Source organism: Ctenopharyngodon idella, chromosome 20 (assembly GCF_019924925.1).
Source record: "Ctenopharyngodon idella isolate HZGC_01 chromosome 20, HZGC01, whole genome shotgun sequence".
Classification (NCBI taxonomy): domain Eukaryota; kingdom Metazoa; phylum Chordata; class Actinopteri; order Cypriniformes; family Xenocyprididae; genus Ctenopharyngodon; species Ctenopharyngodon idella.
In genome coordinates this window covers 15,924,023-15,950,649 of record NC_067239.1, presented here as the reverse complement: position 1 = coordinate 15,950,649, position 26,627 = coordinate 15,924,023, and the positions used below count along the sequence as shown (strand labels likewise).

Below are 26,627 nucleotides of genomic sequence, written 5' to 3'. Positions count from 1 at the left end.
TAGCTATAAACATGTAAATCTCCAACATTTTTATATGATTGGTGCTTTTCTACCCACAGTGGTAGTCATAGAGAACTTTCAGCCATTACCCTTCGCTTATTCACCATGGTAAGAATGAATAAAGCATGAATATATCCACACACAAACAAATGACCGAAAAGAGCACATTTACTTTGGTTAGCCCTAAAAAATAATTACTTACAGTATCTCACAGAAGTGTATTTTATTATATCTTTTCATGTGACAACACTGAAGAAATTACAATTTGCTACAATGTAAAGTAGTGAGTGTACAGCTTGTATAACAGTGTAAATTTGCTGTCCCCCCAAAATAACTCAACACACAGCCATTAACGTCTAAACCGCTGGCCACAAAAGTGGGTACACCCCTAAGTGAAAATGTCTTGTACTTTACATTGTAGCAAAGTGTCATTTCTTCAGTATTGTCACATGAAAAGATAATAAAATATTTACAAAAATGTGAGTGGTGTACTCACTTCTGTGAGATACTGTAATTATAAAAATTATTTCTGAAATAATTATTCATAATTGCTCATTTTACAAAAATAGTGTTTAAAGAATAACATTTAGTGAAAGATATTGGTAATTCTCATCTTGTGCTACTAGTTTTGATTAGATACATCACATCCAGTCAGGTGGTCACATATGGTCTTGCTGCAAAAGTTCAAACATTTAAAATAGAGATGCACCGATATATCGATCACCGATATTTATTGGCCATCAGCATATCGGCTATAGCATGAAAAAGGCTGATATAACAAACCAATTATTAATTAACTGCATGAAGGCACTGAGTTGTATAATGTCTGTTGCATAATCCATCATTTTTCTCTGGGTAAAATAATTAAATAACTGCTAAAATTAAATCTGTATAATACAGCAGGGCTCGACAACAAGGACTGCACAACGTGAACAACGCTCGGGACAACTGATGGAACAGTCACTGTCCCAATTAGGCCAGTGGTGCATCTTAACGAAAGTTTATCCTTTGCATGTGTTTTTAAGCCTTGCGAATTTAAATATTCAAGCGCAAGAAGACGCGAAAGAGAACTCACTGTGTGAAGTTTTGTGTGTGCACACATCCAAAGCGTTCACATGAAAAGCCGTGTAGACAGCACACAAATACTGAATCGAGTTCTCTTTCACTTCGTCTAAATCACAAAAAAATTACATCAAAATGCCCGTCTTGGCGAGTATCCTTGTAAACATAGTCGGTTAAGTCTTAAATGAATGTAAACAGTTGTATATTGGATCTGTGCAGCTCTTAAAGTGACAGCAGCCTAATATTCCTGCTCCGCTGCTGTTTGTTTTAATGTTAATCAAACAACAAAAGACAAAAATCACTCACTACTCTTGACTGTAAACTTTTGTAACTTTAATAAGGATAAATGTATATTTAATTCATACAATGAAGAAAGCTCAAGTCAGACACAAAAATTCCATTGGAAATGAATGACTTCCACTCTTGTTGTTTGTAAGAGATAGTAGACAGTTGGCTTTACTTCGTCATGACAGTAGTACAGTAGCGGTCCTCGTGGAAACACTGAGAATGCAACATAAATGTATGCGTTCTAACATTCTGTATGAAGAAAAAAAAAATGCAGCTGTTTCAACCAAAACTTTTCCCTATTTTCTCCATGGTGGGCTTCCACCTGCTTCATGCATGGTGGAGTGTAAAGGAGCTGTGTTTGTGTATTTGAAAGACGGAGAGATTAATCTGCTTTGGCTCTAATAAAGTGTCAACATTATTTCTGCAGTGTCTCAACATGCCCAGATTCCACCAATCGAGTCTATCTGCAGACCTACATACAACACACATTTCAACTGCAGTTTACTCTATTTAGTAACTGTTATTTGGAAACAAAGTTATGTCTTTGACCTGACTTCTAACCAGAGATGGGCAGTGGGATGACTGGAAGAGTCTACTGCCTCAGTTGGATGTTGCCAGCTCTTGAAACTAGGTCTCGCTCCTCATTGTTTGAACAGAGAGGCCCAACGCACAGGACTTGGCAACAACACACAAGACTGGAGAGAGGAGGGAGCGAAAGCGGGAGAGACTTACTGCATGCCAATCCAAGTGACATTTCTCCAACAATGCTGGACGTTACTAGCTGTTGATGTACTTAACCCTAGTCAACAGTGACCAACAGAACTCCATATACATCCTAAAATGAAGCATCTGCATTTTAAAAAACAAAAGCTAAAAAAAAAAGGACCGATGGATTGCTTGGGCATCTGTGTGCGATGCAAAGTGGAAAACTGCATGTTCGTAACAGACGCAAAGTGAAAAAAACTGGTAACTTTATGAATAAAATAAACTAAAAATAATAAAAATGAAAACTCTAAAATAAAAACTAAAATAAAATAAATCATACTACACTGAGAACTGCATGTTCATAACAGGTGCAAAGTGAAAAAAAAAGGTAATTTTAGGGATAAAATAAACTAAAAATAATAAAATTAAATTGAAATCATACTACGTTGAGAACTTTATGTTCATAAGAGGCAAAGTGGAAAAATTAAAGTCTAACTTCAATAATAAAATAAAATAAAATAAAATATTTAGAATAGCCTATAACTAATGTGAATGTGCAAATCATTACATTTAATTCCAAAAACATACAATAATCTGATTTCACAATAATCAAATTTATGACTTTGCAGACATAAACATGTAGGTCTAATCCTCTAATATTCTCATAATGCAAAACTGTATACAAATCAAATCTCAATAGGCCCAGAAGACTCTAGTAAAGTCCTAAAACATACAAAACAAAGTATATGTATGCATATAGATGTGTGTGTGTGTGTGTATGATTATGATCGTATTGCTCTTTTTCTCCATTGGGATTGCTAATGTTTCCTTTCATTGATCGGACTCTTCACTGGCTCTTCTACCATTATCCTACATGCCACTTTCTACGCGGTCAGCCCATCATCATGTGAAACCCAAGACCTTCAAAGAGGTCAGATGAAGGGAGGACAGAGAACAAGGTGAAGAACCTGGCGAGGAGCAAGAGACAATGACAGAACCACACTGCAGAACTCAAGAGTCAGCAGCCGCACACACAGACGTGTACCATCGGGAAGTGCCTTTGGACCCAAGGGAGAATGTGAATGTGTTTTGAACACATCAAGTGGTACAGCTCAAGCTACACGTTGAAAAAGGTCAAAACATATTATTGACCCTGTAAAACGTTTGTTGACCCATCCTTTAAGTCAATTATGTGCTCTGCTCCAATCACGCAACTCATAAGCGAACCTAATTCCAGGTACTAGCAACATTCACCAACATCGATCCGCACTAATCTGCATCTATGCAGAGAGGAGGGTGCGTATGCAGGCCTGTCGCAGCACTTTTAAGGAACCATCATGCACCATCCTGGACTATATATGCAAAAGCTGGACACTTCATCTTCATAAAGCACACAGTGTATTCATCAGTGTGTGTTACTCACAGTTCCCACTCCAGGACTTGAGCAGAGACTTGATGCTGATCTCAAAGAACACAGAATCCTGCAGACTCAGCATGACGCCACCAGAGGACTGTGGGTAAAAAGAAGGCACTGGTTTCTCCAGCCAGTCCCGCTGGCTCTGCGCTCCAAACGTCCGTCGTGCTCACCCGCGCATCCCTTCTCGCCTGCAGGCAGGCAAAGTTTCAGTCTCTGCCTGGGCTTGTGAAGAAGCGCATGCTGCTGAATGCGCACTGACACACATGTGTGTGTGTATATACACACACACACTCAGATCAGCTGCGGGGCTCTGAGAGGCCCATAAGGATCCAGCAGAGTGGAAGCACCTCAGTAAGATGGACTGCGACAAGAAAATCAACAAAAACAAGACTAAGTTGTGTCCTCAGACGGCATGCGGCAGTATCATCCGCTCCGTCCAGCCTGAAATGCAGCACGGGGAAACTTTGTTCCGGGAATGTGTGAGTGTCTGAGTGAAAGAGGGAATGGTGAGGATGGACTCTCAGCAGAGAGTAGCAATGCTCTCTCGCTCGCGTAACTCTTCCTGTTCGCGCTGGGTCCTAGAGCCCAGCGGATAAACAGCCGCTCTCATTCACTCACTACTGGCTCTCTCTCTCAGTCTCCCTCCCTCTCTTATTCTCTCGCTCTGTGAAGAGAGCGTTTGTTTCAATGGCAGAATAGAAGGAGGGGAGGGTGATGTCATCAGCACGCTGCTAGCCTGCTCTGGATCCACTCCAGCGCTTCAAATACATGTCATTACGACTCCCGCCTTGCTCTTTCTCATTCTCTCCTCTCTTTCTCCATCCTTTTCCTCAGAGGCTTGTGAAAAAGCACACTTCCTGTTTGTCACCACCAACTGCAGTAAAGTGAGAGAGGGAGGGACAAAGAGAGAGAGAGAGACTGGAATCTAGAGGGGGTGTGTGAGACAGAGGTGATGTAAGTATCATTGACTCAAACACTACGGCTGAAAAGCAGTATATGGAAGGAAACAAGGCACAGCCAATGTCTACTAACAATCCTTTAACCCACCACCGATTAAAATCTTTGTTTGGCAATCTCTACAGCTCACATTACTTTGTTTTAGATAAAGACAATGTTATGGTGCCTGGAAACCGGTCTGAACCTTAAGGACAGGGGTTCCTGAATGTTAGCCGTTTGGTAAACCCGCACATGCCTAGCACCTGCAGTACTGAACAGAACACCCAACCTGTTATCGGACAGCAAAACTAATTCAATTCCGTACCAACCCAACCCATTCGACCCGAACCGCACCCGCTCAAAATCTACTACATCAGGTAGTGATAAAAATTATTTATTTTCTCATGTAACACAAGCAATCAAACCAACATTATGCATTCTGAGTTGAAAAATAGACACGCAGCCTAACATGGTAATAATTAAAAGAAAAAAAGATGAGAATGTGCATCTGTCGTGTAAACAATATAAAACTTCTGCCTACATCATGTATACAATCTGCCCATATAGGCTATTTTGAACAAATGTGTATAATTATGCACATTTATTCAAATCACACCATTGGCTATACAGACACTTAGAGGTCTCCATAAATTAAAAGCCATATATGGCCAAATATGAGCCTTGACTGTCATAATATCAGTGATATTTCAGCAGATTTCACTCTGCATTTAAATGCTGTTGTCTATCCTGAAACTCTGCATGTAGGCTATACATGTTGGTCCTCTTAGCAGCATGAAAAATAAAACTTATTAAAAATACGAATAGATATACAGAAAGCGAGCAAAGAGCGCTCCCTTAATGACTGAAGCTATCAATCACTTCAGTTGCAGCGCCAAAGACTTTTCTCAATGCTGTAAATTGCGTTGTAATTACAAACTTTTGCCGTTCTTTAGACTACACAGTGTGAACACAAATAAGCCCGGGACCCATTCGAAAGCGCTGCCTATCAGTGGGTACCAAATTGAGGGTACCAAAGCGTACCAATTGAGGGTACCGAATTGTGGGTACCAAAATAGTCTTGGATATTGGACCTGCAGTCTGCCCGTGGCCGTGCCAATTGTTTCCCGACCCGCACCCAGATTGCAAATGACCACGTCCACCAGTTACATCGAATATTAGCAGTTGCCCGCGTGAAGCACTCTGCCTGGATGGGAGGCCTCCTGGGAAATCTAGGTTGTTAGTGAGGCCAGCAGGGGGTGCTCACCCTGAAGTCTGTGTGGGTCCTAATTCCCCAGTATAGTGACAGGGACACAGTACTGTAACAAGCACCGTCCTTCGGATAAGACATTTGACGTTCTTTACTTTCAGACACTCAAGCTTTTATTTTGGTGGAATATTGGTGAAATGCTGTAAACTTGTGTCCACAAAAATGTTGGAAATTGTGCAAATGTGAATGTAAATAAAGTGAACCTAGCATACATTGCACTCTCAAATGCAAGTTAAACTCACAGCGCTTGCAGAGATGGAGTTCATGAGAAACAGCATTTCATTTGATAATTACGATTTGATAAAAGACATATCACTATTTTAGTTTTACTTCAATTAATTGTGCAACCTCATTTGTTCATTTTAATGTTAAATTTGGTTTAATTAATTATTAGCTTTTCAACAACTCACAAATCCCCTGCAGTTCCCTTGCAAACCCCTGTTTGGGAAACCATGCTTCAGTGGTTCCTTCATTCACAAAACGACTGGGCACTTTTACAATAAGTTTCAGACGCAGCTTACATACCTATGTTTGTCAGTAAGACAGCAATTAAACATCCAGTTCTACTCCAAAAAGGAAACTGCTTGTCTAAAAATACTGGAATTTTCCCCCAAGTTCAAAAAGTATACATTACGCAGGCGTGTGACTGCTTGGAAAAATCATACCCCTGCAATTTACATTGACGCACTGACATCCACACACACAGCTGGAGTGAGCGATGCCTGACCTATGAGGTAACCGATGCCCTGCTTGCAGAAGAGGGTGCGGCAGTCCGGGTCTATTAATTGAAGAATGAGAGAGCAGCGCTGAGAGATCAGACAGACAGAGCTGACTCACACCCTGATCTTACATGACATGGTTAAAACAAATAGTGTAAGCTAATCATACTTTCACAATGACACAATTTTCATAAAAAAAAACAAACAAAAAAAACAAAACATATATTATATATCATGATGGACAAAACTGACTACTTTGTTTTTGCACCGCTACCTGAGCTGGGCGATACACTAAATTCTCATAATAATAATAATAATAATAATAATAATAATAATAATAATACCGCAATGCTTTTAATGATTTTTTTTTTGGTGCCATTTTGTTCTAATTTAAATTAGATTATTTGTCATGACTCATGAGTATAAGTGTGTTAAGACCGGTTTTACTAACACCTGCGATTTAAACTTCAGTAGCAAAAAATTATAAAAAAAAAAAAATAAAAAAAAAACCTTACAAGAGTCAAGTGATACATTTTTGTGAATTAGTTCAAACTATTTCAATAAATTAATGCAAAACTTGGATTCAACACTTCCTTTGTATCACCACCTTAAAATGTCTCCATGCTTCATATTTTAAATGTCTCATCCATTTTACATACTATTATTCAAATGTTTTAGTGCAAAACAAACATGATAACCCTGTTTATTGTTATATTGATGGATATAAAATGCAAATGGTAAGTGAAACATCTATTCAACATCATGGAACTAGTGTTATTGTTAACTAACAAGTATTGTTTTAGCTAACTAACAGGCTAAAACTATGAAAAACTATTATAAATCATTTTCACAAATCGAAATAAAGCTGACATAAAAATATAACTTGGATGAAAAAGTGAAATAAAATAAGTTAAGGTACTAAAATAAAAATAAAAGTACAGAATAGAAATGTTAAAAGCACATTACAAGATTACTAAAACTTACTCAAATTAAAATTGAAATTAAAATGAAAACTGAAAATATAAAATTGAAAGCTAACTTAAATAGTAACAAATACTATATTAGAATATAAATAATTCTAAAATACCACTTCAGTAAACATCTACTTGAATCTACTTGGCAACAGTGGCTGTTTTGTTGAAATGTTGAGATATATATAAATTTCAAATACAATAAAAAGATTTTTTTAGCCATATCACTCCATCCTAGCGACAATCAACAGTCTAGAAAGGCAGAAATCCACATGAAGCATTTATGGGGTATTTCAAACCTTATTATATAGATCTACAATTTAGATCCATTCAAGAATGGTTAAATGAAGAATAAGGTCATCTACAAGCAGAAACTCTGCAAACTGCATTTCCCAGAGCCACTTCTATGACAGTGAAAAACAAAACAGCATGAAAACAGACTGTAACTGATACCAGATATGAAAAAATACGTCTTACGCTTTTGGCACAGTTTCAATCATGATCCAATTATGACACAGCTGTACTGAATTGTGTCATTAGCACCACATTGTGTAAAGGTAATGTAATGTAAGGTAGTTGGCGATACCCAGTAAAAAAAAAAAAGTCCTAGTCTCCAAAGCCCCGTCACCTCTGATCATAAAGACATTAGTACATGACATCATCTGACCAGAGGCCTGAGACGAGATAAAAGAGTGCACACAAACAGATTCCACTGATACCACTCACAATCTCTCTTTCTCTCTATCCGTCTCCTTCACCCGCTCTCTCCATCACTTGACTGTCCCTCCCTGCTGGAGTTATGCAAAGTGAGAAGGCAGCATTGTAAACAAACACTGGGTACAAAAGCCCGTATTGTGTCTGCAGCGCAGGGTTTCCACTCTCACACACAAACATAAACGCACATGCACAAACAAACACATTATATGCAGTTACGCTCATGGATACGCTGATTGGAACCGCTCCAATATCCTGGCTGAATGAGTAAAAGATTTCATATAAGTGAGAAATCAAAAGACTTGTAAATTCTGAGAAGGTCAGTTTTCAGTTTTCCGTTTCCACACAATCTTATAGACTTTCAATCTGTGGTGCTGAAAATCAGGAAAAAACTGATCGGAATGTTTGTTTTAAAAACTTCCTGTGAAAGTGACCTCACTGTCTATCTCTGTCTATGCGCTGATCTGAGAACAGGTGAATGACGGCAGAACATGGCAATGCAACAAGAATGCTGCGTGACATTAAAGTGATGCTCATTCCAACTAATAGCCTACTATCTGTTTTTGTCCCTCTGCACTAACAAAGCAGAGTATCTCTTCACTTTTGTGTAAGCTAGGTTTGCGAATTGGCTGTTCCTGCATGCACCACACCCAGTAAAATAAGTCAGTCCAGAATCACATGATGGCCAAAGACTGCCATCTCTCTCTCTCTTTCTCTCAAACAAACACACAGTTTAGGGTAAACAGTAGGATCCTGCTCAACACAGCAGGAATGCTGATCTATTGTCAACAGGGTGCGACTGTTACCAAGTACTTTAATATACAGAAAAACCATGCAGAGTCAAACACAACTCTTCTGATCAAGATCATAAATATATCCATTCAAACAAACCCCAGACTTACAGTAACAGAATCATATCTGGTTCAGTATCAAATTCAAATCAGAAGCACACAATTCAAATCTCAGATTTACAGTAGCTAAAGCAATTCTGATTCAGATCAGAAAGACAAACTCAAACCCTATCCCAGGTATATCTTAACTAAACCAGATCAGATCCAGATCAGAAATATACTCAAACTGCATCCCAGCTGTACAGTAACTACAATAACTAAAGATCACAATTCTCCCACGATTCTGAACAGACAACTATACAAAATAATTTACTATAGAAGTTCTGACAAACTGTTAATTGTTGCAGTCTATTTAAAATGTTTAATTCATTTAAATTAATTATTAAAACAAAATCGGATTGAATGAACAATTCATTGACTCACTTATAAATACTTCACTTGTTTTAATTACTGGATGAATCAGTGTTTTTAGTCACTTTTCGCCACCTACTGGTGTAACAATGTAATTGTTACAACCAATTAATACAATCTTTATGAGTTGCTCTCAAAAGGTGATTTGCTCTATTTTGATCACTACAGTGTTTATATCTAAACTACAAACTTTTATCCCAGTACTTCTGTGATAATAGGAATATTTGTAACAGACATAAAAATACTGTGTTGTTTGTGAAGCCGTTTCATACCTATATGATAACTGCTCTCTCTGCGGCAGTGCAAATGCAGATTTAAATGTTCAAATGTGATTTTGTTAAAGGTTTAAAGGGTTAGTTCACCCAAGAATGAAAATTTTGTCATTAATTACTCACCCTCATGTCGTTTCAAACACTCCGATAGCTTCTGACCTTCCTATACACAACAATGTCATAACCAATTTCAAGGCCAAGAAAGGTAGTAAAGACATCGTTAAAATAGTCCATGTGACTACAGTGGTTCAACCTTAAATGTTATAAAGTGGCTAGAATACTTTTTGTGCGCAAAAACAAAACAAAAATAATGACTTTATTCAACAATTTCTTCTCTTCCCTGTCGGTCTCCTATGCTGTTGACATTGTATACACAGTGCAGCGCTTCCTGGTTCTATGTCAGCTCTCGGATTTATCAAAAATATCTTAATTTGTGTTCTGAAGACAAACGAAGTTCTTACGGGTTTGGAACAATATGAGGGTGAGTACTTAATGACAGAAATTCCATTTTTGGGTGAACTAACTCTTTAATAGACACAGAGTGTTTGAATCAAGATTGCAATATTTTAATGATTAATTGTGTAGCTCTACTACACCATATTCTGATCCAGATCAGAAACACATCAACACAAACCCAACCCCAGACATACAGCATCTAAACCAGATTCTGCTCCAGATCAGCAAAATTCATCCTCATTTAAATCTAATGCATAAAGGGAAGATAAAAACAGGCACTCTGTTCAGAGATCAACTGCTGATGTTTCAGGAGAGCACAAACGGTAAGTGCTTTTGGACAGTGAGCAGGGCATACGCTGACAGACAGACAGTCTGTGAAGGCCCTTCAAATCCCCTGAGGCCACAGTGAGAGTGCATTTCCTGTACTGTGAATTATAGCACCCAGCATAGGGAAAAGGAAAGCCAAAAAAGGAACAAGGTGGAGAGAGGGTGAGTGATGAAGAGGGAAAAAAAGAGAGGGATGAGGAAAAAAGAGAGACCGATCAATATGAACAGTCATTCAATCTGGTTATACTATTTGCTGAAGGTTCTAGTGGAAGACAGTGCAAAGCCGGTTCCCTTGTGTAAAACTACATCACCCATGATGCAAAGTGCAGACAACAAAGAAAAGACAGCTGTGCAAGCTACAGCACAAACTTAAACCTATAACCGGCTTATTATCGTCTGAGACATTTCCTTGTTAAAGATCTTAACAAGTTTATGTTGGTTTACTAGAGGTGAAATGAATCCCTTGGCAAACAGTACAATTCCTGTAAGGAACAATTCAATGTTCAGATGTTTTAATTGAAGGATATCTTATGTGTAATGATGCCTATGAAATTAAACTGTGTAATTAAATGTGTATGAATTGTAAAGTGTCCATCTGAGTAATGTACTTAGACAGCACAGACACCAAATTAAATTTTTCATAAATGAAAATGAGGCAGTGATACAGTTAATGATATCAGTGGGTTGTACTATTGGCCTACATTGCTCTCTCTGGTCAAAACGTCTTGTCCAAACCTATGATCACATTATGCAAGGCTCAAATTTCGGAGCAGGATTGCAGGTATTGCGCATATTTTTACTAATTCTCACAAGTTTTGCGTTTATAATGCGGGATATTCCCGCAAACATTTATTCACTATAGCTTGTGGGCTGAATGAGGAAATTGATCCACTCAGATGATCAGAACATTTCAGTAATTCTTTCTGTGAGACTTCATTTCACAAATAGCAACAAGTGATTCTTTCTTTCAACATGCGCAAATGGCATCACATAATCACATCGCGTCTGTACAAGCAAGCAGCACACTGCGATACAGGACCTTCCCTCGTGTTTCGGCCAGAACTGTCACTTGCCCAATCGGGCCACTGTTGCATCTTTACCAAAGTTTATCATTTGCACGACTTGCCATTTCAGTCCATTCAGAACTCTCGCGCTCTCTGAGGCCCCGTTTACACTATTGCATTTTGCGTGTAAACAATAACATGGAGACTGAACTGCAATCTTTGCTGGCTTTGTTGTAATTTTTAGCAGCCATTGTGCAGTTAAATTCTGCATTTTTTTAATACTGCAGCTACCTACATACGCAAGAGGCAACTGTTTACATTTGTACGCGCATGCCCAGTGTGCATGAACAGTCATGTGACATGCGTTTTCGGCCTTGTAGTGTAGACGGAGATCGTTTCTGAAACGCTGTGGAAACGTCAGTGTAGACGAGGATCGTTTTCATTTTAAAGCGACGTTTTAAAACAAAAACGCACTAGTGTAAACGGGGCCTGAGAGACGGTATTCCGTGAGCTCATACCCAGAACGCACACTCATATAAAGTCGCCTGTAAAACTAGTCATGGCTTATTTTTTTACAGCTTATAAACGCACAAAATTATGTCAAAATGCCCATCTCAGTGAGTGTCCTTGTAAACACAGTCTGTTATGTCTACGTAAAGAGCTGAGAAAGAAGTCGGATCTTGTGTACCACTATATTGGATCTGCGCTTCACTCTTAAAGTAACAGCAACCTAATAAACTTGCTGCTATCATTGATTTTAATCAAACAAACAAAAAAACAAAACAAAAAAATAGCGAAAATAGCGAAAATCACTCACTGCTCTTGACAGAATAACTTCAGTAGCTTTAATTGTAAGGATTAATCTGTATTTAATATATACAATCAAACATTTGATATATTTAATTTCTGTTGTATTGCTGTACCTGAATAGGCTACTGTTAGACCTACCTGAAAACTTTTTTCTTTTGTATTTTTTATTCTGTTGTATTTTTTTGTGCTTCAGCTTGTAATGTGTTTATTTGTTCTTGTTTACTTGATGTTCAGTTTAAATCAAGCTTCCTTGTGTTGTGTGTAAACTCATAAGTAACAATTGTAACCCCATTGTATTCCCCCTTAAATTAAAAAATCCTGCCCAGAAGAGTCACCTAAGGGGTGAATTCCCCAGTATTTTCCAAAATGAAATTCAGGCCCTGGTATGTTAAACAAACTTCAACATGTTGCCAAACCTGATTTTGCCACAAAAGTACATTGTTTCCGGTAATGATGGAAGCCAAGTGTTGATGAATTAGCACTAAAGTTTGCGCATGAACCGCTGGGTGTTTAGAAGTCGGTCCCAAACGAAAACATTTTAGCTGAATCACAACACCATATCAGCAAAGCAAGCTAGAGACTGCAGGACACTGCACACCATGCCAAGCACAAGCGCACCTGTCAGCACCAAAGCAACACTCCGCAGAGAAAGAGACATTATTGCAAAGTGGTGAAACCCAGTGTGTTCAGAGAGAGAGAGAGAAAGAGAGAGAGGGACAGTGGGCGTGCTAGCCTAACATTTCCACTGATCGCACCTCTGAGTCAGCAGAGACACTCACACACATCAGCACCAGATCTCTATAACACCCTCCATCCCAAAAACTGACAAAACACGGCTAAATACAGTATGCTGAGTCATGGGAGAGAAGGAAAGAACAAACAAAAAGAAACAAAGGAAGGAAAAAAGGACAAGAGACATGCAAGAAAGAACAAGAAAATTAAAGAAAATAAAGAATGAACAAGAAGAGAAACAAAAACAAATGAGACCAAATGGATGAGACTGAAGGAAAGAATGGGAAAAAAAAAAAGTAGGAACAAATGAAGGAAGGAATGAGTAAAAGTAAAACAAGAAAACGAAAGAAAAGCAGCAATAAACAAACAAACGAAAGCAAGCAAAAGAACAAATAAGTGAAAGGGGAGCAAATGAAAGAAGGGAAGAGTGAACAAACAGATGACATAAAAAAAAATTAACAATCAAATGAAAGAGGGCGAATGAACGAAAGAGAGTGAATGAACGAAAGCAAGCAAAAGAGAAAGCAAACAAAAATGTGAAACAAAATAAAATAAAAAGGAATGATCACACAATCAAAACAGGAAAAGTGAATTTCCCTAAAGGAAATGAATAATATATAAAGAGAAAGTAAAATGTGAAAAATAATGAGAAAGTGAAAGAAATAAAGCAGCAATGAACAAACAAATAAAACAAAGCAACAGAACAAATGAATAAAAGGGAGTATAAGAGCAAACAATCAAAAGGGAGTGCAAGAGTGAAAGACAAAATGAAAGGAGGGAGATAAATACAATCCAGTGCTGATGAAAGTTATTTATATATTGTCAGCTTTGTCAACTACAGTGTTTAACTTTATGAACTGTTGTGTGGCCTGTTTTTAACTTGAAATTCTGCTCTTCCAGTCTTGATTATGAATCACATGCTGCCTGAAAGAAAACACCACATGCACAAGCACTCATTTTTCCAAGATAAACTTCCATTGTAGTTTAATGAAGTGAAGTCTGATCACATGACTGCAGTGATAGAGAGATATAAAGAGAGGAGGCGTGTGGCTGAAGCACTACTGTGTCTGTTTGAGTGTGTGATCACTGATTCCAGCCCTGCAAGGCCCTTGAGGGGGACCAATATTAGACACATAACATACTGCAGAGTCGCCATATCCTTCCTCTTCCTGCATACGGCTCATGTGCACACAGCAACATCACGAGCAGAAGCACAAACAGAAGCACCATCAAAACACCCATAATATTAGCAGCAGCAGCAGAACACTGAACAGGGCAGGTGTGATTGTGTCTGTAAAGCTGCTTTACAGGTGAAGAAACAGGTTGAGCTGGGGACGGGCACTAGCTAACCAAACAGAAAAATGTTCCTGCTAAACCAAAGAAAAATAAATGGCAATGCTGACTCATTCAATATCCATTCAGAAACAAATCAAAAGTGATTAATGAGAATATGCCTCTACAGCTTTAGGGTTAAATCTATTACTAGAAATTTCTGTTTAAGGCCTATATAGTTTGTTGTACAATAATGAGAGCTGTTTGTGTAACAACTAATTCAATAAAATCGTTAATGAAAATGATCGACAAGACAACCATTTCATTTTCAATTATCAGGACTTTGCGCTGTGCAGAGAACTTGCATTCTCAATTTTCAAAACAGCTGTGTGTTAAACATCCAATTTAAGTTTTAAATAACCAAAATGAAACTTGAAATCCTAAATGCAACTCAATTATGTATTTATAGAACAGTAATTTACAATAAAAAAAAATACTGAAAGTCAACACAATCAACTGTTTTTGCATTAATTTCTTAAAAAAAAAAAAAAAAAAATTGTCAATTACTGTAAATTTTACATTTTAAATCATTTTTGCAGACAATGCATATCATACATAACGTACAAAAGTTTGGGGTCAGTAGTTGTTTTTTTTTAAAGAAATAAATACTTTTAAAGAGACTTTAAGACATTTATAATGTTACAGGATTTCCATTTCGAATAGATGCTGTTTTTTTTACTTGCTATTTGTCAGAAAATGTATCAGTTTCCACAAAAATATTAGCAGCACAACTTTATTTTAATATTTATAATAAAAAAATGTTTCTTAAGCAGCAAATCAGCATATTAGAACGACACTGAAGACTGGAGTAATGGCTGCTTTGTCATCACAGGAATAAATTACATTTTACAATATATTATAGTAGAAAACAGTTAAACAAATTTTATGATTTATGATATATATATATATATGTTTTGTTTTTTTACAGTATTTACTGTATTTTTGATCAAATAGATGCAGCTCGTGTACATAAGAAACTTCTTTAAAAAAAAAAATGTTTTAAAAATCCTACCGACAAACATATAAATGGTAGTATATAAATGGTAGTGTATATATATATATATATATATATATATATATATATATATATATATATATATATATATATATATATATATTTATTTTCACATTTTTGAAGGGCAGCATTAAGAAAGCTGCAGAACATCAGATTTACTGAAATATTAATTCAACAGATTAAGTGATACTGAATTGCAGCCCTATTTACTTTAAAAAAAATATAGGAAACTCAGGAACATGAACATGTCCTGGCAGGAACATTACCTAAATCCTTGCCTGAACACTCAAGACTCATCAATTTTGGGAGAGCAAGGTGTGGTTTGGTTGCAATGTAAACACCCACTAACACACTCACACGGACTACTACCTCTGTATTTTCATTTATCAACACACACTCTGAGAATCTCAGCCTTTGAGGATACAGGGGAAAAAAAAAGAAAAAAAACTTTTGGTCCAGTTTGAACTGGTGTTTTCCATCATATTTGAATGCGTGGTGGACAATTTGCATTTTGAATGCAGAGTCACATGCAGTGATGCAACATCACACTCCCCACACTGTTTTCCTGTAGCCAAGGAGCTGGCATACCAAGAAGAGTGGTCGTAGTTGGATCAGCCATGAATGACACACAAAGATCCTCATGTATCCCCACATGACCCTACAGGGGAGGCATTTCAATACATTTATGGTCACAAATGCATTCATCTGCTTCCTGCAGCCAAGTTATGAGTGCATTAACAAACACTGTCTTCCCTGATTATATGCAGAACCGTAGGACAACTTAACTATCAGTCTCTCTTCACAGGAGAAACCACTTCCCTTTCAACACAGGCCGGGTCTAGGGTCAACCTTGATTTCTCTTCTAGTAAATCAGCCGACATAGCTCAAAATGTCAAAATAAAACAACAGTGGCAATTTTACTTCATAATCTGACAGATTTCCAAATTAAACAGGATATGTGACGGGAAAAAAGATAGGGTGTGACTTTCTCCATTGGGAACTGACCAGATGAAAGGATCATGAAAAGTGGTCTATATATGACATGGTGGTTGGTGGGAAGAGCCTGGTTACAGCTGCATTTTGATGAAAGATTAGTCATTATTTCTTTAGAATAGTATGCAACAATGAACCATGTATAAGAAGATCAGGCACTTCAAGGGTCAATTTTGATTTGAAATGCTGTAGGGATGTGCATGAGTACTCGGACGTGACAGCGACAAGAGATCATGAAAATGATGATCGCTGTGAAAACCTTTATTAATTTAAAATAAATATAATTTCATTTTTTCCTGATTGTTTATTGTGCCATTTTGGGGCGGTACCTGAGGTCTGATTGGTTAGCGTTAGGACAGCATGCCTTCCAGACGGGCGAAATAAAGTGAAACTATGGATGGTGATGCCTGGAATCACTTTGATCATGAAAATACAGTTAAATGCAAGATGTGAATCATCAATGTGCCATATAGCCTACATAACATTATAATAAGAACACTAATGTAATAGAATGTTGTAAATTCTTTGTGCTTTAGTTTCCAGTGTTTCCACATTGTTGTTACAGGAAGAGTGGGAGTTACACATTCAGACAAACACGGTCAAGTTCACGTGTGCATCCAGATCCTTTTGTGCAGATCTGAGTTGTAATATCACTTTTATGTTGTATATATCTGATTAATCTCATACAGGATGCGTGTGGTTGAGTTTATTAACCCGCTTAGCAAATAACTTCAGTTTACCGGTGTTCAGTCACTTTTCAGTTTCAGCTCAAATGCAACGCTCGACATTATTGACTATGATTGTGTTATTTGAGACACAGTCATATTTCTTTTAGATGTTTCTTTTTGAAAAACATTGATGATATTATTAATAATCTACCAATGTTATTTTTCTCCTCATATTTTGTCAACAATGTTTCAATTTATTGACGATTAATGATTAAAAACGTTTTTCGTCATGGCTTTGTGCAGGGATGCCTGGAATCATTTGATAAAGTATATGAGAATATAGTTACGTGCAAGATGTGCAGAACCAATCTGCCATAAACATATTATTATAATGAGAACACTAGAATGTTGTGAATTCTTTGTGCTTTAGTTCCCCGTGTTTCAGCGCGTTGTTACAGGAAAAGCGCATCCACAAGGGGAGTTACACATTCAGACAAGCACATAACTTAGTTCAAGCTCACGTGCATTTGAGTCCACTTGTGCAGATACAAGTTGTAATATTATGTTTATGTTGTGTATTAGGGTATCTGATTTATCTCATTTAGGATGTGTCGGTTTCAGCTTACTGGTGTTCTTTCACTCTTCAACTTCACCTCATGCAGCTATTTATTTTTTTCTCAAAAACACTGATGCATAATTGATAATCTAGCAGTGTTATATTTCATATTTTGATATTCATATTGTCATTTTTATTTGTCAACAAATTTTCATAACAGAGTTTTAATTAAAATATTTTCATTATAGCTATCAATACTTGAAATGAAAAATTAAAAAATGCCCATCCTTAAAATGCACTGTATTTCTCAAGTTAGCAACACCTAGACATCAATCCTAGTCTACATGCACTACGGTTCAAAAGTTTGGGGTCAGTAAGATTTTAATGTTTTTTTAAAGAAGTCTCAAACACTCATAAAAATGATTTTTTGATGCTGTTCACTTTATTTAAATAACTTATTTTGATTCAACACCATTGTATTAGGTTTCCGGTTTAAATTTAATTGCTTCATGTTAAATTGACTTGAAACAATTACTTTTTGACTTAACTTGATGTTTTCATATTAAAATACATGTTTCAATCAAGTAAACTCAACCAGGACTCAAACAGGACTTTCACTTCCCATTATGCTTTGCTGGGCTGATCTGGGAGATTAAATGTTGAAATAAAGTATTATTTTAAGCAGTTTTTAGCAAGATGAGAAAATGGAGAGACTTTTTAATGTTTACTGTTCTATTATGTTGGTATTTAAAAGTTTCTGTTATGTTAATAGTTTTGGGGTTACCATTGTGGTGAAGTGTTGAGCTTGTGCTTGGGTTGAGGACCTGCTAACAAGAATTAAAGTTGTTTTAATAATAAAAAACAACTATGGGGATGTAGCAAAACCGTCTTCTGGCTAATGTCTAACAATGAAAGTCTTTACAGAGTAAAGATTTTGTTAAAGTATTATTCTTAGATAACTTTTGTAAAAGTTGTAAAAATTTATCTTGAATGCATTCACTAAATAAACTAATCAATTAAACTGAATTACTTATTTTAATTCTTGTTTGATGATAATTTTAGGATAATTGAACTTAATAGTTTTGGACAAAGAATGTTAACCTGCTTCAACTAAATGGCAATGAAGTAACCTTATGTAATAAACTTAAGTTTACTGAAATAAATAGTTAATTAAATGCAACATAACCAAGTTACGTGGAACCTGTTGACAAAGATAAGTAAATCCAACGTATCATTATGTTTTTTGAGTGAATGCTCAACAGGGTTGCCTTTAATTGATTAAACATTTTGTTACAATTTAAAATAACGGTTTTCAAATTGAATATATACTTATTTTAAAAAGTGTTTTTTATTCCTCTGATGGCAAAGCTGAATTTTTAGCGTCGCACGATCCTTCAGACATCATTAATATTCTGATTTGGTGCTAAATAAACATTTCTTATTATTATCAATGTTGAAAACAGCTGTGCTATTTAATATTTTTGTGCAAAAATATTTTTATTTTTTAAAGATTTTTTTAATGAATATAAACATCAAAAGAACAGCATTTATTATAAATCTTCAAAAAGTAGTGATATGGTGACCATGTATAACAATATTTTAAGTCTTGCTGTCATAGCTAAGGATTGGGAAATGAAACTAACAATGACTCACATCGACACATACACCATTGTTGTCATGTTATAAAAAAAAAAAAAAAAAATACTACCATGTTTCAGTGCCAGTAAAGTCAGAGTGATGAAATTAAGAAATAATGCAGCTATGAAATCTAACCACTCAGTTACCCAGATCTCCCTGCTTCAGATCAATATGGATGCAAAAAAAAAAAAAAAAAAAAAAATGAAGGACAGAATGATAGGGATATAAAAGGCAGCATTTTACATCCTTTCTGTATTTGTATGCTTGAAATAATTCCGATAGTATTCGATTTTTGATTTTGTAAAAAACTCTTTTATGTAATTCTCAACTAATTCAACTTACGACTTTGCAAACGGTTCGGTTACACAAAGCATTTGCTTGTTCTCTCTTGTCTGTGATTAATCTTATATCAGAGTCCAACTATAAACAAAAAGTGCAAACACGCACACCTCACGCACACACCTCCTAATCAAACAGTCCTCTCTTTACTAGAGTTAGAATCATGTTTGAAATACCCGTCTCTTCATCTTTACTGTTTGTACCTTTGGCACGATGTCGTTGAAGACGGACAGCCGGTCGGCTGGTTGGAGTGGATCCGTCATATTCCTCTTCATTGGCCTGCGAAACCAGCCGTTTCATCCTCAGCAAGCGAGGGCCCGTCTCCCTCGGCCACACTCCCCCCGCGTCCGTCGCCGGCAGCCCGCCGTCCCCGGAGATGACCGTGGGAACGAGGCTCTTGAGGAATTCCATGTTTGCACTGTGACACTTTCACTCCAGGCGCCTGTGCGGGTGCACAGTGACGGCCCTGCCGCCCACCATCACCTCTGAGAAATCAGGCTGTCTGTGACTGGACAGACGACTGTAGAATGTCTCCACCCAGGCAAAACCACAGCTTGTCAAACTCTGACTTCACTGCAGGTTCCTCTTTGTCATGTCAGTTAAAACCAAGTGTCTACATACACTTCCACCCAGACGAAGTGCATATGGTCTCTTGTCGTAACGCAGAAGCTGTTGGTGGTAGATCCAAGACGACAAAACCTGGAATGAGGTACAAGCGAGCACCTGTAGATCCAGCCGCTGTGTTCTTCAACCTGCTCGTACTCCACATGCCACAGGCCAGCTGTGAGCACTTCCCAAAAACGAAACCCAAAGTTCACTTGAGCTTTTACACAGCGAGAGACCAACCTTACTACCTGTCTGTTCATGCAGGATGGACTGAACACTTTGATGTGATGACAGTAGGTGGAGCCTTTCAGCTAGAGTGCATTATCTTGGCGGAGCCAGGACGTGTCCAACGGGAGATAACGTACGCCTGGGAGAGTGGCCAATCAAAATACAGCAGCTACCAACCACGCCCAGACATCTCTCCTTTCTTAAGGAAGGGAGGGAGGGAGGAAGACTCATCCATCTCTGATGGCGAGGGAGTGCACAATAAAAAGTGAGAAGGCGTGGCGTCTTCAGCGCGCTGCTGCACTCTGATAAGTTTTATCAGGTTTAAAACTAGAGCTGCTTTTCACACCCCCTTCTCTCACACACAAACACACTTTCTATAACTTCCCTTACATATTTCCCTTTAAAAAAAAAGGATAAAAAATAGCTCAGAAGGCATGCTGTCAAACAGACAAAGTGTCTCACACCCACGCACACTGACTGCTGGTTTCACTTCCAGTTTGGAGCAGGGCAGTGGGTGAACTAGTTTATGTGGCATGTTTGATCTGCTTGACTGCTCGCTGATACACGCGTATCTAACTTCACTTTGATAAAAACACAAACATGCTTATATAAAGACTATTTGGACAAATAAAGTGCATACTAGAAAAAGTATGCAGTGATTCAAGAGAACTATTCAAGATACAAGAGTTTTCTACTTGGCTGGACAAATGTAAGGAGTCCTGAGGTAAATCAATGGAAATGTTCATGTTGGGAGGCATTTTGCATATGGCAGGCCTTTGTGCTGACTCACTGTAACATATTCAAATGAGCAGGCTGCTTTTGCTGACAATGGCCGTCGTAATAATGACACTAACTCTTAGTGCTTGAACCTCCATTCAATACACTGACAGCACCACTGACATTATAACAGACTTTTGGAAGAGCTTGGAGTTGTGGGAGATCCGTGATATGTAAAAAGAATGAATAACTTTTACAAATATCAGATAATAACACACACATCATTATCGTCATGAAACATTTTAAAAGTACATTAAAACAGAAAACAGATATTTTAAATTGTAGTATTTCACAGTTTTGTTTTGTTTTTTTAATGTATTTTTGATCAAATAAATGCAGCTTTGGTCAGCATAAGAGACTTTTATCAAAAACATTAAAAAAAAAAAAAAAATATCTTACTGACCCCAAACATTTGAACGGTAGCATATTTATAAATGTTGTAATTGGTTCAAACTGTAAAAGTTTGTATTATAATATATCATACATATATGTGAAGTACAATTCATCCCTAGTCAAAATAAACAACAACTCTCAAAATGCAAAACATCTACAGTGCCACCTGGAGGGTAGAGAGGAGCTCCAGGAGGAGGAAATGACCTCAGTAGCCCCATACAGAAAGTTCTCTGTTCCTGTGGCCTAATATAACCTCATTCGTTCATAAGACTCATTGCTCACAAAGACAGACAGAACCAAAAAAAAAAAGTGTGCACAAATGATTCACAGGAAACGCTCACACCCTTAAGCTCTGTGTGAACATGTCAAGCAAACCATGTAATGTTTCAGTTCCTTAAAAATGCCAGCAGACAAAACAAATGCACACAGATTGTTATTAGTGGCCCAAAATAGTCTCTTAATCTCTATGATAGTGTTGTCAATGTTTCTGGCAAAAACACCTTTTGATATTTAGTGACCAACAAATTAATAGTGTTACATAAGCTTTAAGTAGCATGCGAATGAGAAAAATAAGTTCAGACTGATCCAACTGTGTGTGTGTGCGTGCGTGCGTGCGTGCATACTTCAAATCTCTTTACAAGTCTGCCCTCTAGGGGTGGCCAAAAGCAATACTAGAAAACCCCAGGACAGGGTGATACTTTTTTTTTTTTTTTTTTTATACGTATACCATGTATACAAGCTTTGGCAATATTGTATAATTTTCAGTCATGCCAATAAAGCAATAATTCTTGACTTGAAAAATTTAAATGTATAGAGATGTATATCATTTTGAAAAAAAGAGAAGAAACACTGGTTCTACTGTGCAAGTCTCTCCAAACTACAAAATAAAAACCCAAGGCTATAAGATTTTCACAATGGAATGTTTCTTCAACTACGGGCACTTTAATCTCCCAAGGGCTTATTTTAAAGATTTAAATCTTAATATGAATCTTAAAATATAACAATCTATCATAACATTTAAAAAATAATGCTAATCTAAAAAGAATGAAATATTTACTTTTTTTTTTGATGAATTAATAATTATATAACTTTTACCATTGTTGAAATATGAGATGCTTTGAGATGAGATGTTGACCAAAAATCAAAGTAAAAATGTGTACAAAATATTGCTATTGCACATTATTTCCTAGTCAAGCTACAGTATGCAAAAAGTGTGAAAATTATTTATTTGTGTGTATTTAAATGAGTTGCATAAAAAGCCTTAAAGTGTCAGCCATTGTATTCTAAACACCATTTCCACCAAAGAATGCTTTCAAACATGATACTAACAGCAAAAATATGAAAGTGTGTTTAAAAAAAAAAAAATTAAAAAAAAATCTGATGCAAATGTTCATGACTTTCAGAAGAAAAAAATTCTGTGATGCATATATTTACACATTGCTTGATACTGTAGATAAACTAAATAAACTAGTGATGGTATGAAACACACAATTTTGTCTATAAACAGGAAAGCGTAGACAACAGGACATAAACCAAACAGGTGACGACACAGTCGTTCTTAAACAGTGATGTGGGAGAATCAGATTTCTCTGGAAAGTTACTAACTCACTCATTACTTCATAACACACCTCCCCTGTCACTGACACATAACACAAAACCCATATCTGATGGCCCTAAAACGCTGCCAACCTTGATGATGAAACACCACAAAGCAGGACCTTTCACCGTAACACAACTAAACTCAAGGTCCTGTTTGCATGAAACACCATGTCAAAGGTCTATGTGTGCATAAAATAAAAACAAGTTCAGAGTCTTCTACATTTACAGTGATGATATTCTGAAGAAGACCCAGTCTCAAATGGAGCAAGATACCAATTAACTGATAAAGTTCAAACATTATTAAAGACAAGTGAACAGTCAGTAAAAAATAAGAACAAATATACTAATTACAAGCGTAGATAAATACAATATAACAAAGTGTCTTTAATTATTATTTTGGTAATCGAGTAATCAGTTGATTATTTTATTTTTTATTCAATACATCGTGCAGCCTTAGAAAATGGTCTAATAAAGCGATTTATGGATTCTCGTTCATGGAATACACCACTTACGATATTTTGCTGGTTACTTGACAGAGGTTAATTATAATCAAGGATTTTTTTTAAATCGATTACTCAAATTTAAATCAAGGAATCATGACAGCCCTAAAGTAATTTATATGGGACCAGTGGTTTAACCTCAATTTTATGAAGTGACGCAAGTGGTTTGCACAATAAAAAAAAAAAAAAAAAAAAAAAAAAAATTACATTTTATTTACGAAATATTAATTTGCAACACGCATTCATGCAACAACATCTGCTCTCACGTCAACACATGCACGTGATGCTTTCGTGAACGTGTGTTGGAGATCAATATTTTGTATAAAATTTTTTTTTAAAAAGTGGCAATTTTTTTTTTTTTTTGCGCAAAAAAACACTCACATCGCTTCATAAAATTGAGGTTAAACCACTGGAGTCACATGGATTACTTTTATGATGTCTTTACTACCTTTCTGGGGCTTGAAAGTGGTAGTTGCGTAGGCTGTCAATGGAGGGACATTCTCTCAGATTTCATAAAAAAAGATCTTTATTTGTGCTCCGAAGATGAACTAAAGTCTTACAGGTTTGAAATGACATGAGGGTGAGTAATTAAATGACAGAATTTTCACTTTTGGGTGAACTAACCCTTTAAAATCTGATGCACTGATCCAATACAATGATACACATCTGATTTTTTTCTTAACTGTTAACGTAAACTTTAGACAATCAACTGCGTTTTTACGAGAATACTTGCTGAGACAGGTATTTTGACATAATTTTGTGTACGTGTTTGTTCAAGCGCAAAGAGACGCGAAAGAGGAATCAATTTGGTTTGAATCAAGCAAAAGAAATTGTAAAAGAGACATTTTTCTATTTAGCTCAACAGCCCCTCATCACTGTATGCATTCAATATAGAATTCTTTAAAACATTTTCAGTAGTTTTAGTGAAGAAGAAATTAACACTTTCCCTGTTTTTGTTTCTCTTAGGATTCGGATGCAGATGCAAACTTCAGTCAAATTGATGTTGGCCTGTTTTAACTGAAAACATGACTCATCAAGGACAATCATTCTAGAGTCGTGGATGAAGTCTATTTTATGACAAGTTGTAATTGTAGCCAGAAGCTCTTTAATCAGGTCTATAAATATATAAGAGTCTTATAGAAGCAGTTTTATAATTGTGATAATAAACAAAAATAAACAGCTGAGAATTTCAAACTTGTGCTGACTGCCTTCTGTACTAGTTAAAACAATTTTGCTTTAATTGAAGAAATTTTGCTTTCTTTACTTATAGCTGACTACTTAACTTCAACTTTGCTTTGCAAAAATAAGGAAATCAGTTTCCAAACTTTTTTTTTTTTTTTTAAATTAAACTGGACTTGTTAGAATTTACTGTGTACCTATAATTACACAAATGTCCATGCAGCATAGTGTCAACTCTGAGTAGGATTGTAAAGGCCAATGGCACCATTTGGGACAGAGAAGACAACAGGGGACAGGATATCAAAGACAGAAGTGAAAATATGAACTGATGAATATGGGTCACCTATCAATAGACGATCTGAAGCCACTGTGTGCTGGTGACCCCAATCTGATCAAGAAAACATACACACTGAAGTACACTAGAGAATTATGACTAAGCTGAAAAGAAAGGGCAGGGGTTGACAGTAAAGTTTTACTGCTGCTCTGCAAAATTTTCCAGGTGAAAGAAAGCAAGACCGGATGTGACAAAATATGATGAATGTTACAGGAATAATGACAAATGAAATATACATCCAAAGCAATTCTGCTGGCTACCATCCAATCCTAAATAAGTGCTTTCCAAAACTCCTTTTTTTCAAGGATCATCATCATTTTATAATATTGAATTGTAGTGTTATACAAAACTGGCTGAGTAGACACTGCCAGAATGAGCATCTTGTCCTTAGTCAGGTTAGACGCCATATTGGATTTGACACAGAGGAAAACAAGGCTGTGAGAGATAGATTTCTTTCAAAAGGCATGTAGTGTATAAAGATCCTAGAACACATGTACTTTTCAAAACTGTTTTATAAGGTTTCTGTCTGCTTAAAATCTAGGGCTGCGACAATAAATCAATGCATCATGAATCAAGAAATGCTTCTGGATCAATTCTGAGATTTTCCGAATACATCGCAATTCTCTCTCGAAATGATACTGAGCTTAATGTTTAACAGCAGATGGCACTGCGTGCTTTAGAAACAGCCGTACTCTGCTTGCTTCCAATTCCTTGCACACACCACTTGAATCTTCTATAAAATAATCATTCATAAAGATCGAAAAGGTTGAAGCTTTTTACATTAATTTTGCATCATCAGAGCATTCTGAGGTGCAAGTAAATTCTCGGATTCAGCCGAACACACAAACGCTCTTCTTTGTGAGCATTTGAGTGTACGGTTAAAAACTAGCTTAAAGCGCCATCTGCGGTTAAAAAACTAAGCTCAAATGTATTGCTGAAACACATTACAAAGACTGTGAATTGTGTAGTGCTGAACTGTGAAGTTAGAGCGTTAAACAGTTTTTCACCAATTCTCTGTTCAGGATTTTTTGGGCGGAGCTAAAACGGGGGTTCGATGACGCACCGGAGCCCCCGAGCATGGCGCCGCACCTAACGCTACAGCGGCTCACTCGCTCAATACAGCCCTTTGCACATTTAGCTAGTAATGCCTTCATCATGCAAATGCATATTACATGGTTGTTATAATATACAATACAGCTCGGTCTCCTTATTTAAATTTCCTAAAACGATGATATGAAGAAGGGGTGGATTAATTTTGTCTCTACAGTGATCGTTCTACACCGGATAGTTTTACAAACTGTTATCAGACGGCTGGGATTCACGGATAATCCGCTGTTTTTGGTGAATGGGACTGAACAGACTATCGCCTCGGCCTTCATCCTCCCGTCCCACAGACAACCGATGATATGGGGCCGGACAGAGTCTCTCCCGTTCCGGCCTTCATCCTCCAGTCTCGCGGCGCCGTCATTTGTCGACTCGACAACAGTCGGCAGTACGTGCCCACCAATGAGTGTAAGTTGCCGTGTGT

The 26,627-nt window shown here is 36.9% G+C and overlaps 1 protein-coding gene across 15 annotated transcripts in view; it reads right to left on the bottom strand.

Moving 5' to 3' along the window:
* fryl (furry homolog, like) overlaps window positions 1-26,627 on the bottom strand; it is a 105,400-nt gene that overhangs the window by 60,997 nt on the left and 17,776 nt on the right. For 5 of the 15 annotated variants that reach the window (XM_051875695.1, XM_051875697.1, XM_051875702.1 and 2 more), the window contains exon 1: window positions 19,687-20,377. The exons of 4 other annotated variants lie outside the window; for them this stretch is intronic. In XM_051875695.1, the coding sequence (XP_051731655.1) occupies window positions 19,687-19,894 (208 nt within the window). In that variant the 5' untranslated portion in view covers window positions 19,895-20,377. Of the gene's footprint in view, window positions 1-3,478; window positions 3,983-19,686; window positions 20,379-26,627 lie in introns of those variants that run through there. 6 more of the 15 variants (XM_051875703.1, XM_051875704.1, XM_051875705.1 and 3 more) reach the window with 4 other exon arrangements.